The 15,166-nt window shown below is 39.7% G+C and overlaps 1 protein-coding gene across 1 annotated transcript in view; it reads right to left on the bottom strand.

Annotated features, from left to right (window-relative positions):
• The window catches only part of triob (trio Rho guanine nucleotide exchange factor b), a 108,408-nt gene that overhangs the window by 62,853 nt on the left and 30,389 nt on the right, over positions 1–15,166 (bottom strand). Inside the window, 2 exon segments of the mRNA XM_079693474.1 lie at positions 1,641–1,755; positions 4,516–4,590. Of these exon segments, the coding sequence (XP_079549600.1) occupies positions 1,641–1,755; positions 4,516–4,590 (190 nt within the window).

Genomic DNA, 15,166 nt, shown 5'->3' with positions numbered 1-15,166 from the left:
TATAAAGATGTCAGATCTTAAGATAAAGAGAAAATAAATGATCTTTTTATGCTAACATGAAACCATTAGGGCAGCTTAGGGGGAGAGTATAAACAAGTGACAACCGGATAAAGATGTGTATGTGCACATTTTATTTGTAAAAAAACCCTGAAGAAGTTAAGGAAAGAACTGTTAAACTATTTAGTCACTGCCAATGTTACAGTTATTAAGACATTTAGAGCCACAAAACAATTAGGGAAGGAATCTGCAGAAAAGGTGTAGAAGTCGAGAATGTTGAGTCAAAACATCCCATGCAATTCTGTAAAGCGTCTGGAAAAGCAAAAAGTAGTTAAAACATTGAAGCGTTGAAATGTCCACTGCTGCTTACCAAAAGTCCTGCTGGTGAATAAGTCCATAAAAGGTTGTTTCTCAGTGTTAAAGGCTTCAATCTGAATGTGTCTAGCTAGGAAACAGACGCAGGCCCTCCTGCTCTAACTCACTCTGACCTCACTCTTTGAAAACAGATCGGTGGCCAAATGGGAAGAGAAAAACAGAGCGGAGAGGAGGGGGAGAGAGAGAGTTAGAGAGCGTGAGGGAAGAAATATTTAGACAGGAGAAAGAGAAGTCAATCCGACCTCCCTCTGAGTAAGTGACACTTGGTTCAGTCTGACAAATCTTTTCCTCTCTAGCCTTACATTTTGTGATTTTTGGAAGCATTGAAGTCTAAATAGACTAACTGAAACACACATGTCCAGATTCAGAGCAAGTTATAATTTACTGCGACATTTATATGCACCTCTGAAAATATGTGAATATATTTTGTCTTAGGGGTTGTATCTGATAGTTTTATAGATCTAGTTTGTTCTTGGACTTTGATGCCAAATTGCAAACTATGCCAGAAAGCCCTGAGGGAGCCGTGAAGAAACCTGGACCCAATTTTTGCAGTACTTAATCTGGACCACATATCGCCTCAAGACAAATCTCCAAACTCTACTGTGGAAAAGGCTTAAGCACCAAACCTTTGCAGAACTAGAAAGCATAGGGGGATCAGAAACGGCAGAACAGAACAGCCATGCTCCCTCCAAGCTAGTCACATCTGATTCCAAACAGAACAGCCTGGAGCTCAGTGTAAAATGTTAAGAAAACATTTTCTAGACCAGAATATCAGCATGCAATGAACTACATAGAGCAATGGAGTAAAAATAAGTTGGAATTTTAATTGTCCAGTTAGACATGATCCCATTCATACTAGATATTATTTAAAGCAGGATGGAAGAGATGAGAGTTACCAAAAAGGAACGAGTGGTAACCTACATAAAGGGGTGGTAGCTTTTTCTAGAGAGTTAGGAGGAAATGAGAGGGGGGGGAAAAGAGGAAGGGGGGTTGAATCCTCACAGAGAATCCAAAATAAAACCATCCCAGCTCTCTGTAGCCTCGGGTTATGCTTCAGCATTTTAAATCAAAGCAAGGTGGGAACGTCTGACACAAAGGAAGCGATGATATGTGTGTGAGTGTGAGTGCATAAGAGGGCAGGAGGAGGTGTCTGTTTCAAATTAACCCAGGATCAAGAGAAAGGCCCAGGCGTATAGGTTAGTGCATTTGCATATAAGTGTGTGTGTAACACTAGGAATCTTTCACTGAAACCCTACAAATGTTCATACCTTGGAATAGTAGCTAGGTAAGCTATGAGTCTGCGCAGGTCCTCGGGTCGTATTCTGTCGTGGTTGCTTCGTGCAGGAAAGGTGAGAACGGGACCTCCACGTCTGTCTCTGCCACCTTTGGATAGAAATCAAACAACAAAAAAAGTAAATAAATTGCTATAGCTTGACCGTAGCTAAGCTAACTGAAGAACAGGTTATGAGAGGGCATTTTTTTCACATGTGTTGAGTTCTGTATTACTGTATTACTGTATCACCAGTGTGATGGACGTGCAACTTGTACAGGGTTTGTCTCAAATAAGGGCTTGGTCATTAGCAAACACATAAACTCATGAGTTGTGTAAACTCCACACAGAAGCATGAACCATCATATGAATAATAAACTAATAGGCTGAAACTTGAAGGGATTCATTTGACTTTTTAATTGCTTACTATGATGCTACTGGGTTCAGCACTAAATAACCTACAGAATACAACACATAACAGATGTACAGTGAATAGTTCTCTGGGATGACAGCAGCTTATTTGCATGAGTACCATCTGTGAATAAGTCATGACTGCATTGAGTCAAATTAAAGTGTCAGGGGTCAAGTTAGTCTCCGTTTGACAAGATAAGTAATAGCAGTTAGTCAGACTGCAGTGACAAACAACAATGAGTGAAACTGAACAGACAAAATCACTCTCTCATACTCTCTCATAATTATGGCAATGGCCAGGCAGTTAAAACTAATGGGGTAAAGGTCAAGTCGAGACCATGACGAGTCAGATGCAGTTCAGAGGAATGAGTGAGCACACTTAATTATACTAACAACAGGGGCGGCGGGTACTGTAGGCTAGGGAAGGCTAAGCCTTCCCAAATATTTTTGTCACTGCATCCAGGTAAAATTAAAATATAATTTATAATGTTTGTGTCTTTGACATTAGCGCTGCTATGCAGCCACCAGTAAACTGTACTACGAAGCCAGTTCAACATACCCTGGATATGTTTGAGTTATTTTAACTAACCCTAACAAACGAGATCTCGCTATGCGGTCCTACGACGCTGGTTATCAACTCAGTAAATCAACCCAGGGTTTCTCTGTCCGGCTGAGAGTGCGTTCAATGGGCGGGACTAGCAACATTTGACCAATCACAAACATGGACAAGCGCACTGACAGCGCAGCTTCATACTTCATTAATGACAATTCTATAACACATAGGTTTGAGCAAGCTCTCTGATTGGTCAATAGGCGGGTTTGATTCCACGATCATACAACGATCAAATAGAACGTGCCTAATCACAAAGTATCCAGTGGCCTACACACGCCACTAGCCTACCGAAACTACTTCCATGAGCCTACATCGTGTGGTTTCCATAGCGACGTTTAGCAACACACAGCAGTTACACTGTTATACATTGTCTCTCGTTGGAAATCGGTAGCTACAAAATGTCAGATTTTAAAGTTAATTTGGATTTGTTGGGGGGCCTCAGTATTGATGAATGGTTGGACATGGACACAGACCACAAAACCAACGAAAGATTTGCGGCTGTTTCAACTGGCGAGTTGAGTGCGTTGGAAAAAAGTGGCAACGAAAAGAGTACATTGGCGTCAACTAACTGGGATGTCAAATGTCTCAAAGCGTTCTTAAAAACCCAGGAGAAAATGGTGGATTTCGGAACAGCGTCCAAACCGTTACCATGGGAACTACTTTCTAGGAACTAGTTTCTGACGGAGATTAACTCAAGCAGAAAGCGTAGGTTTGGGAGCAAATTAGCCCACATTATGAAATTATTTTACGATATTGTTGATTACAATGGTAGTTTATGTAATAGAATCGCAATCATACACTTGAGGCCTTTCTTGAACGTCATTATTGGTACGACAGTACTGCGGCAGGACCGAGGCCTTTGCGCCGAGGTCCGTACGCCTGTACCTCTCGTGTATGATTGCTTAAGTAAACTATAATATTAGACAAATATGAAGAAGTTCAACTTTAAACATCCATGACTTAAATATTTTATCCAGGATAAAAGCAACATATAGTTGCACATGCAAGGTGAATACAGAACAGCTGTTTAAAAGATAAATAAAGTACAGTGTTTGAATGCGTAGGCCTACATTAACAGGTTTATGAAATCACTGCCTCATCTAAGACACGAGTGATCTGACTTAATAATTTAATAATTAACATAATTACATTTGAGTTGAGTGTTTCGTCAACTTAATGTGTTGCTTAAAATAATACTTCTGCATACAGTAGAGTAGGCTATGTGACACTGTAAGTGTTGCACGGCCAGATACGGCTCGAGAAGCTGACTCAGATAAGGAAATATATGATATATTATGATATTATATGATCGATGCTGTGATTGATGATGTGATATGAATGTTAAGTGCGACACGTCGGCGTCTTCCCTGCATACGTCAGTTGTTCTGTATTTGCTTTATCCTGTAATATGACTTGATAGATTTAAACTCTGCACACTGAGCTCTGACTGGTCAGCAGTCGGTACTTTCACTGAGAGTTGATCTCGGTTGATCTCTTATCTATTGACGCCGGAGACGCGCAGCGTCAGGTAAAAAAAGTTATTTAGCCTTCCCAAACCTGAGCCTCAAGCGCCGCCTATGACTAGCAAGTAGACATCACATAAAGTGGATCTTGAATCATCACACCCAAACTGTTGTGTTGTGACAACTAGGGGACAGTATGTGCTCCCATTGGAAACAATTGTGCCTATTAAACACAAAGTAGTGTTACTGTTTTACTTTTGTTACTGATACTTTCAGCTTTGTCAAAACTATCTATTTGAATGACTTAATCCCACTTTAAGCATTCTTTTCTTCTGATATATTTGTCCTACATCAGTGTGCAAACAGGTTTACAGTACATATCTGACCTGAGAGAAAGGCGACCTTCTCCTTGAGGATAGGAAGCACATCGATGGCCTTCATATCCTCATTGCGATGAAACCCTGAAACAGAGAAAAACAGAGAGAGGTCAGTAACATAGAACAGAACAATCCAGTGGATTTCTTTGTTTTTATTTTCACATCGATGTGATCAGCAGCATGTGATACATTTAGTCCGTGCTGAGTTGAGTAGGTTTATAGTATGTTCTTCAAATGTCCTGTTTTGCATGGCTTGCAACAGCTAGCGCAGTTAATACCATGAAGCAAGATGGAGGATTTTAACACACACACATAAACTCACAGACTCTCATAAACATACACACCAGTTAAATGTTATTTCAGTGATGCAGTATCAGAGCATAAAGTCCCAGACAGCTAATTTACAGTAAATGATGCACGGTACATAATAATGTAGGGATGTGCAACATAGTCAAATCATTTGAGATATTTTATTCGTTTCCACAGGCATACCATATCTGAACTGGTTTAAATACAGTTTATTCTTATTTGGTTTATAGTATGCATTATCTATCACTGCAACAATGAATAATTGAATGGTTGCCAAATATATATATAAAAGAAAAAAAATCACAAAACAAAAATGATCATATTATACGTATATATATATATATATATATATATATGTATATATATATATATATGTATATATATATATATCATATTTACGACAATTCTATTCTTAAAATGCAGCAAAGGGACATGCAGAAACCAGAACACTCTAAAACAAAAATAATCTATAGCTTAAATATACTGTGCAGTTAGCAAAAAATACAGGCCAGCCATGACATTGACAGCGTTGACCACTAAATATATGCATCATGTGAGAGAGGAGGTGTCGGGGGCAGAGAGTCTGTGCAGATGCAGTTAGCTTGTGATGTCATCAGATATCGCTCTTTTTGCTCTGAGTCATCTGTCTCTCACACACACACACAAAGTGTACTCCTTTACATAAGTGCACAAGGAGAATGCATATTAAGTTTGTACAGCAAATCATATTCATAAAGAATGCCAGAGAGGGAAAAAAACATAAAAATCGGAGAAATGTTTTTGAGTTTTGTTTTGGTAAACAGAGCTTCTATGGTGGGAGAAGAAAATAAATACTGTAGGGAAAACAGCTTTACATAAATACTGTGGTGCTTTGACAGTTATAATATAAACATTTAATCACACTGACTTCACATGGAAATTAGCTAATTAGATAGTGGCTAGACTAAGTGCTTCATTATGCTCTCATAGACACATATACAGACCGAATGCCCTCAAATAAAAGCAAGAAATTATTCAAAATGTATTATAAACTACAGCAAAGCCACAATCTTGAGCAGTGGTAACTCAAAGCTGAGTGCTTTCTCCCTAAAATTGGAATATTTCTCATTCCACAGAGTTATACAAGCAAGGAGGAAAACTGTAACATTAAGAAATGTTTCAACACAAGTAAGTCTTCTTCTTTCAGGTTGCAGATAAGTTGCAAACTGAAGAAATTAAGGGGAAAATGAGATGTGACAGAATACAAGCAAAGACAGAAAGGGAATACAGTATTGGAGGGTTATATAGATTAAAAGATAAATGGATCAAAGGCAGACTGAAATGGATAGGGACAAAGACAAAGTGTGTGGGATGGAACGACAGTAACAGAGAAGCACAAGCTGAGGGTTTGAGCGAGAGAGTGAAGAGAAGGATCTGGGGACAGACAAAGCTGCAGTCTACAGCGAGACAGATAATAATAAAGACACAGAGACGGCTAAATAACTACAGGTCTTAATGGCTCCTGTAATATTGATTTTAACCTCGGTCTGGGGGAGTTAGCAGTAGCAGTCAGGCCTGGAGGAAAGCACATTAGCTCCACGTGGGAAGAGTCACTGGACACAACCTGACTCAGGGATAATGTCACAACCAGCTGAGATGTGTTGGAACTGAAGTAGCCCTAATGCTTTTATTCTCGAGGAGAGAGAGAGGCTAAACAGCTGAGTGAGTCCCTGGCAATGCACACTCAATAGTTTTTATGATCCCCTCTCTGTGGCTGTCTCTTTATAACCTTCTGCACCTGTTTCTCCTCCAGACCCCCTAAAAACAGAGACTTTAAAGAGTGTCTCAGTGTGTGCATTGAACATCAGCACCACAGGGCCCAAGCAGAAAGAAACACAACTCCACTTGCACTTTGTGTGTTAGCACATGCGTGTGAAGCGTGCCCAGACACATTCCTCACTGTTGTTGTTTATGTAAGATACTGGTGCTGGCACAAAGCCAACACTGACCTGTTATAATGCTGCAGCCCAGCTAAAGCTGCAGGTCGCACTACACTAGACCAAGTGTGGCAGAAAGATGGACATACATGCAATTGTGGGTTTCATGTGAAAGGCTGCAGTAGTTTAAGGCTGCCATTTAAGTTGCACATCCTGCTGGAACACAGGATTTTGCACATAAGGTGGGAGAATTCCAGATAAAGTGTTGTATGAACATAACAAATGGTGAGTAGCATAATATAAACAGCTGCTAGTTAAGAGTTGATGGCCCATTACTTGTGGTGTTAACACAGTAAAATAAGGCACAATGGCGCAAGAATGCAGTCAACCACAGAGCCTTTGGCCATTTTCGTCATGTTTATATGCAGCAATAAAGAATGCAATATCCCGCAGAGATAAAGTATTACCCTACCTACACACTGTGATTCATGAAATCCCATCATCGCCTCTCGCTAACACACCAGAACACACAGGCACGCACAAAAACCTCCTCTCTTCAAAACACACAGACCCTCATTTACAAGTCTGCCGAGCATGAAATAAAGCTTTTCAATCACACACTGCTTGTTCATAACACTCTCATAATGAGAGCAATTCATTTTTACTGGCAGGCTGCACTCAGTGCCTTGTAAAATGAGGCAGAACGCATAGCGTTCGTCCAAGCATTTTACAGTGAGCTTCCATTGCGATCATTCTATTTTAAATGCGAAATTCAAAGCAGGAAAATTAAGAGGAAAAGTAGAAAGCAATTTATTTTTCAGAGCGCACACATCTGTCCTTGCATATACAGAGTAACTGGAGGTACAACGTGGTGACAGTCAGATGAAATCAACTGCACACATGACAGGCAGTGGATCATTTAGACAACACACTCTGTCATTCATGACACAATAGGAAACACACACACACACACACACACACACACACACACCCCCACACACACACACACACACACACACACACACACACACACACACACACACACACACACACACACACACACACACACACACACACACACACACACACACACACACACACACACACACACACACACACACACACACACACACACACACACACACACACACACACACACACACACACACACACACACACACACACAAGTTGGCATTCACATAATGCAATTATGCTGTCTTTCTCTCTCTAGACTCAGAAAAGGAGACATCTTGTAAATACATGTTGAGTTGGCTTTACAACAATGCTTTTGCTTCTGAGCCATGCACTTAGAGTACAACTTTACAATTACATATTTAGGCAGTTGGTGAAATATGTGTCACTTTTTGTTAAGCTCATATCCATTTTATAAATATGTAAAATATTTTATTTGCCAAAAACAGTGGAATGCTGCAAGGGAATCAGATACAAACATGTTTTATCCTCTTGTCGTGTCGGGGGAAACAGAACTTGGGAGACAAATGGGAACTCGTTGTTTCTCACACCAAGCAAAACTGCAGCCATTGGCTAGCATACATCATTTATTGGTCTTACATGCCCAGTCAGTGTTGGTCCAATCACATGCCTGCATGCAAATGCCAGTAAGCCTAATTGTGTCCTATTAGAAAATGTGTCTTTGAGCAATGGCAGAACATTCTAAATGTGTGCTTTCACCCAGCTCAAACATCAGCCAACACCTTTTGGGTTAGGAGTGATGTCACACAACCAGAGAAGGCAGAGATGAAGACACACAATTGTAGTTTAAATGTAAATTGAAGACAAATAATGACTACATTTGTACATGCCATACGTGCAGCTAGAGCAGAAAGTACTTTTTAATTCCTGTTGCTCTGTGAATTAGGAAAGCAAACAGACAAAGAGAAAGAAGTAGCAACACAGATTCTTTAAGCCCTTTTGCTCCATCCACAAGGCTTGGACCCTAAATCCTCAAAATCACATTGCTGTGTAGCAAAGGGAACACAACAATGACAACACACAGAAAGTGTGCCAATCCATTTCCTTTTGCCCAACTGACTCCATGCCCAAACCACGATAGCATGCAGATGTGAATACACTACTAGAAGAGATTTAGTTTGTACCTTGAACCAAACCTTCGCACCACAGACTGAAAACATCCTGTATACTTTCTAAACAGGTTTACAGAATTGTTTCTAGAGGGCTTTAATGAGATGTAATGGGGAATGAATGTACTCATTTTAGATCAGAATGGGACAACATTGTATAAACCCCTGACCAAAATGGTTACATGTCAGGGATAAACAAGCAATTTCTTCACCTTCAAGTATTAAAACCATAACCCATAATCCCAAAATGAACACAACTGCATATTTGTGCCGTCCCTCCACACGTCAGAACAGACGGCCTCAGTACATTGTGCCAATATCTTTGCTTCCAATCCTTTAGACCACAGGCTAGACGTTACATGGTACATCTGAAGCCTGGCACGGCCCACATGATACCAATCCTCTGGCTCATGACCTCAGATTCAAAGCAATTACAAGCTAGGCTGTATGCGTAGAACAAACCAGAGCCGCTACATACGCTGCAGAAATATTACAGTCCAATTCCCCTGGCTGTAGCACCGCCCGCCTCAGCCTGAACCTGATAACACGCATTCCAGCTGCCAGCAGTGATTATGGTGGTAAGATCCAAAGATTCAAAGGGAAACTCTTGAATGTATTTTATTTATTATTTATATGTAATCACATCAGTATAAATGTAAGCCCTTTTTGAATATAGTGTCTGCTATTTACAAAGATTTAGAGTGCTTTTGACTGTGATGGATTTCAGATGGTTTCTCATACTTTAGTTCTGGGTCAGAGCGCAGTATGTGAACCTAGCTATGAGTTTGGCTCACTTTGGCCGGACTTGGACTCTCTCAGAATATGGGAAGGTTTGAGAAAAGAGCAGAAACAGAGGAGAAGAGTGAGAGTGGGTTTGGTTTACTGTGCTCTTGTTAGTGTGTGTGTGTGTGTGTGTGTGTGTGTGTGTGTGTGTGTGTGTGTGTGTGTGTGTGTGTGTGTGTGTGTGTGTGTGTGTGTGTGTGTGTGTGTGTGTGTGTGTGTGTGTGTGTGTGTGTGTGTGTGTGTGTGTGTGTGTGTGTGTGTGTGTGTGTGTGTGTGATACTGGAACTTTTGAAACGTGTGCCTGTTTGTTCTGACCTGAGCTTCCCCGTGCAGCAGTAAGACTGACACCATCTGCAAGGCTCTAAGAATAGTTCTCCCTTGGAGAAAGGAGTGTGCCACTTTATCAGGTTTTTAGTAAAAACCAAACAGAACCCAGACAGAAAACAGGGCACAGGCCTCTGGAGATCATCGAGGGCATTTGCTACAGCACACCACCACAATGTTTTTATCTCACTCTGACAAAAGTAACACATCAGAGTCTGTCAGGAAACACCTAGCCCTGAGTGTCAAGCAATAATGGTTCAGAGTCTACAGCAGGAGTTATACCAGAGAGCTCTTCTTATCTCTTCTTATGGGTTGCATCTTCAACATTTTTGAAACAGTTTTCTTTGATAGAAGTGATATGTCACTTTATGTGGTTAAAAAGTCCACTTAATTACAAATACAAACCTTTTTATCACCTGGTTGTTTGAAACAAGCCAATAGCAGGTCATAAAAGGTCAAAAACAGGGATTACTTGGCCATTTCAACTCAAATGAACAATGAAGCTTTCAACTCTGTAACCATAGTTGGATTTTATCTACTTTCATTATCTACGCTGACATTGTATCTGCCATAGGTAAATGCCAGGTGTTTCCTCTATATCTGCTTAATCTCTTTGTTTTGAGGTATATTTGAATGTCATTGCCCTCATTATTTTGCAGGCAATGTGATTCTTAAACCTGGTTTATATGATGGTATGTTATTTGCAGGTTGTGAGTCACGTCCCCTGTGAGACAACCCCGACTAGAGTATCAGCAAGTGTATGTTGCCCTGGTGCATCAGTGATAATTCAAACAACTTAGAGCTCCATCTCTCTGACGCTGCATTTCTCAAACTTTCTTTCTCTTATGCTGGATATCCTTTTAATCTCACTTTCATACACAGTCTTTTAATTCCTCCCTCAGATACAAATGCATTTCCATCAGCCTCCACTCTACTCCAGTTCTTTGACCTTCAGCAGGAGCTGGCAGGGGGCCTGGGGACTGTGGTGAGCTCAACTTTCATCAGGTTTCTCATATTGTTGTTACAGTGTGGCTTACAGTAAAAATAACACTTTGCTCCTACCGCAACCCCTCGACCTGCATACAACCCCGGAGCACAGCAAAAGAAGTTATGAATAAGTCATAACAAATGGGAAGGGTAGGACACAAAAAGGAATCTCATGGTCCGCTGTGCTTCAATGTTTAGTGTGGCGCCTTCAGATAAAACCATGCCAACTCGCCACAGAAGAATTACATGTTTCATTCTGCTATTTGTTTAATCTGAGCAGCCGTATGGTGTCTCTCTGCAGCTTCTACAACTTGTTATAGTTGAAGTCTCTGAAATTGCCTTGGCTGCACATATTAAATCATTTCATTATTCCATTAGTAGTGAAAATGGCCAACACAAGTTCTACTGTACAGTATGGCGAAAAAGTGAAATTCTTCAAATATATATTTTTTGTCTATGCAACAATGCAGCACTTCAATCTAGAGGATGTTTAATAATCAGTACAAAATAAATAGTCAAAGTTATTGATTAATTAATTTAACAGTTACCTGTAAAATAAACAATGAAATCTGTACGTTTGATGTTTATTTTTATTTTGTAATATTTCTTTACATTACAACCAATACTTCCATTTGCTCAAACTAGTAACTCTTGAACACAATATAATGCATTTATATCATTGAGAAAAACCACCTTAGGGATTTAAAACAAACATATCTTATCCTGAATATATCTTATAAGAGCTTTCTGAATGAACAAGTCATCATACAGAGCAGAGAGAACAGTGAGCTCTGTAAATCATGTCCGCACCATTCAGTACAACACATTTCATAAACCCTGTATATAACTCTTTTAGCACAATGTGAGCAGCAAAGACACAATGCCTAGATACACAATGGTCAGCAGTATTATGCAGTTCAGTGAGTGTGCCAATTAATGCTTTTCAACTGAGCTGTTTGTGAGAAAAGTGAAGGACACAATCAAAGCAGTATCTATGCTGTATAATGAGCTACTGTCCTGTGCTAACATCTGGGCTCTCACCATACTGTGCTGCAACACATCACACCACACACGTTTATGAAATGTCACTTTAAGTGCTACAACATGCCTGTGAAGTAGCAACAAGGACATGCTTCAAAAGATGAAATGCACACAAAAACACACACAACCTGGAGACAGCCCAGGGGTAAAAACACGTTGTAGTTGTTACATTTGTAATCTTGTTAAGGTTGTAATGAACCTTGACAGACTATAAGCATTGTAAGTCTCCTTATTATAGTGATACAGCTGTTTCTTTATTTCACACCTCAGTGAGCCTGAATAACAAAGCTCACCTCCGTGTTTAATTTACAAATCTTCTCTTTTCTCTTTTTGTTTCCCATCTCATGTGACGTCCTTCCACCCTATCTGTCTCTGTCTTTCTCTGTATTCTCCCCTCCCTCTGTTGACTCTATTGGCTTCTGACATACTTAGCGTCCCTCTGGCCTCACTATTGGCAACCCTCCGTGTCACTTGCCAGTACTTAATGCTGCCTTTTTTATGGAGGTGTTTATCCACACACTGCATCATGGCCGATTTGAAGGGATGAGAACATGTCAGTCAATGATGTCTTTCTTCAGCACTTTTGACAGGCACAGGCTTTTTTGGAAAAAAGGACTGAGGCAACGTCTCTTTGATTGGAAGCACTTTTCTTATATTCATCACGTTGCCACAACTACATTCTGAATATAACCAGAGTTTAAAAATAAGGATTTTTAAAAGAATTTCTCCTGCTGTGCAGTGTAGGTATGATTTTGCGACGCTTGATGGTCTTATGTTATCCCCTATATAAAAAGAACATCGTACGATGTGTAGGAAATGTTTGCATCCTTCCATGGTTACAGCCTTGTTATTGTAACTACATACTTTATGGGAATATTCAAATGTATAAACATAAATACACTATACACTATCTATACTTTGAGTTATAGATTAAACATCTAGTGTGTGTGTGTTTTGTAAACGTCAAGTATAATTTACTTTTGTTCGTCTTTGTCCACATCCTTTATTTTTCTGTGGAATATCCCTTTACCTGTCAATCATCTTTTTGAGTCAGTGGAAGGTATGTGTTGTGCCAGAGCTAAACAAATCTATACTATTGGGAAAAGTTGAGATCAAATCAAGACCGAAAAAAACAAAAGAGCTCAATGGCAACGTGCAGGAACTGCTTGAGAAAGTCACTAAGCAGGATTTCCTAAGAAAAAAGACCAACCGAGGGAGGAGAAAAACACCTGGACAAAACAGCGCTCTGGAACAAGAAGTTCAGGATACCACCGGCACAATTAGCGAGGACAGAAGGATGAGAGACAAATCCTTTTCCGAGAGAAATGCCAACAAAAATACAAAACTACGATCTAAAGGTGAAAATGGTAGACCTGAAAGCACGATACCAAAGAAATAAAACTTTCCAAGACACATAAATACATGTATAATGCCCTGAAATCTCTAAACTCTAAGATGAGTCTACTTGAAATATACGTTAATAAATGTAGTACGTTTTTCGGAGGGCAAATTGTTACATTTTCCTAAGAAAATCTTAATCCCAATTTTTTTCAGTGTACTGCTTATCAAGTTTTAATTTAAATAAACAGAGACAAGCAGGACAACATAGATACTTTGGCTTTAAAAGGGTCAAACCTTTTCTATTGAAATCCTCTATGAGGACAAAACAATCACCTCACAATTGAAGGCATTGAAGGATTGTTTGTCATCGTCACAAGTAGGAACACAGACCCGTGACTTCATGTTTTGTCCTAGATCTTAAAGGGGAGGTAAAAATTGAGAAACCAGCTCGAGTGCGCTAGAATTTGAAAGTATGCAGCCGAAAATAAATCAGACTTCCTTACAGAGCCCCTCCTCCAACACACACAAACACGCACATGACCAATGAGGGCACGAGAGAAGTTTGTGCACGAGATGGAAGGCTGACAGACAGGTAGGCCATCCAGTTATTTTAGCCGGGCCGGCTCAAATGATTGGTCGTGCTTTTTACACTACTACGGCTTCCACAGAGGAATCTTTTTTAATGTATTTATTGTCGAAGCATTTAATATATTCATTGCTATCGGGATGTTAAGAGCATTCCATGGAATATAACAAAAAGTGTTTCTGAAGTGAATTACCTACCCCACCCTTAAGGTATTCTAAATTAAACTATACAGGAGATATATATGATCTATAAATCCTCGCTCAGCTTGTTGTGATCTCGTTCTGCCATGCTGTCTCATGATACATTGCATTATTTCTCATAGCAGACAACTCCTTACACAATCTCCATTCATTAACCTTACAGACATTGAGTGTTGCTGATTAAGCAAGGCAGGGGGAAAGAAGTAGTTTACTTTCTGTCCTTCGATTTAGGATGCAGCCTAGCTCTCCTAGCTAGCAGGATGTAACTGCTCAGGGCTGTAAACTGTTATGCAGAGTTTTATTAGGCCAAATATGGATACACGTACAGACTCAGTAAGCATAATCTGTACAGTCTATCCCTCAAGTTATTTTGCTTGTCTATTTATATCCTATTGCATCTAAATCAGTATGTGAAGCGCAGCACAACGTGAGCACAATGACCCATATACTAATCGGAAAACAGGACACCTTAAGCATGAGTTAGGATGGTAAAGTGTATGAAGAGAAAATTAAGTACATATACGTAGTGCCGTTTTGTAAACACCACACTGCAGTGAAACATCACCTAAATTATCTCAATAAGAAGATACTTATACACAGACATAAATATGCATTATTTACCAGTTTATTCAAAGTTAAAAATATACAGTAATTATTTTGTCCAAGCTAATATGTCTCACAATGATACAGCAGACTAACATTGCCTAACTCAAATACCTTGACAACACTTTAAAACACAAAATGATGAGTCAAAATGTTTAAGAGAACCTGTACTATCACAGAAGAGAAGTCACAGCTCAGCCTCAGCAACATGGACTAACAGCAACTTTACACGTTTTTTCAAAGCGACAACGTTTAATAAAAAATGTCAACCTCACATTCATAATCGAATATAAAAAGGACAGAATTATTTACGGCAAGGTTTTAGTATTGGTTTGCACTATGTTGTGAAGTGTTCCTGTTACCTTGTCCCTTTGGGAAGACAGACACTATGGACACAATAATTTTGAAATGCATGGCCAAGTTTGTGTGCCATGGTTTACTGATAAACTGATAAACTGCTGTTCAATA

This window comes from Notothenia rossii, assembly GCF_949606895.1.
Source record: "Notothenia rossii genome assembly, chromosome: 7".
Lineage (NCBI taxonomy): Eukaryota > Metazoa > Chordata > Actinopteri > Perciformes > Nototheniidae > Notothenia > Notothenia rossii.
Note: the sequence above shows the minus strand (reverse complement) of the source record. Positions and strands in the feature narration are given on the sequence as shown.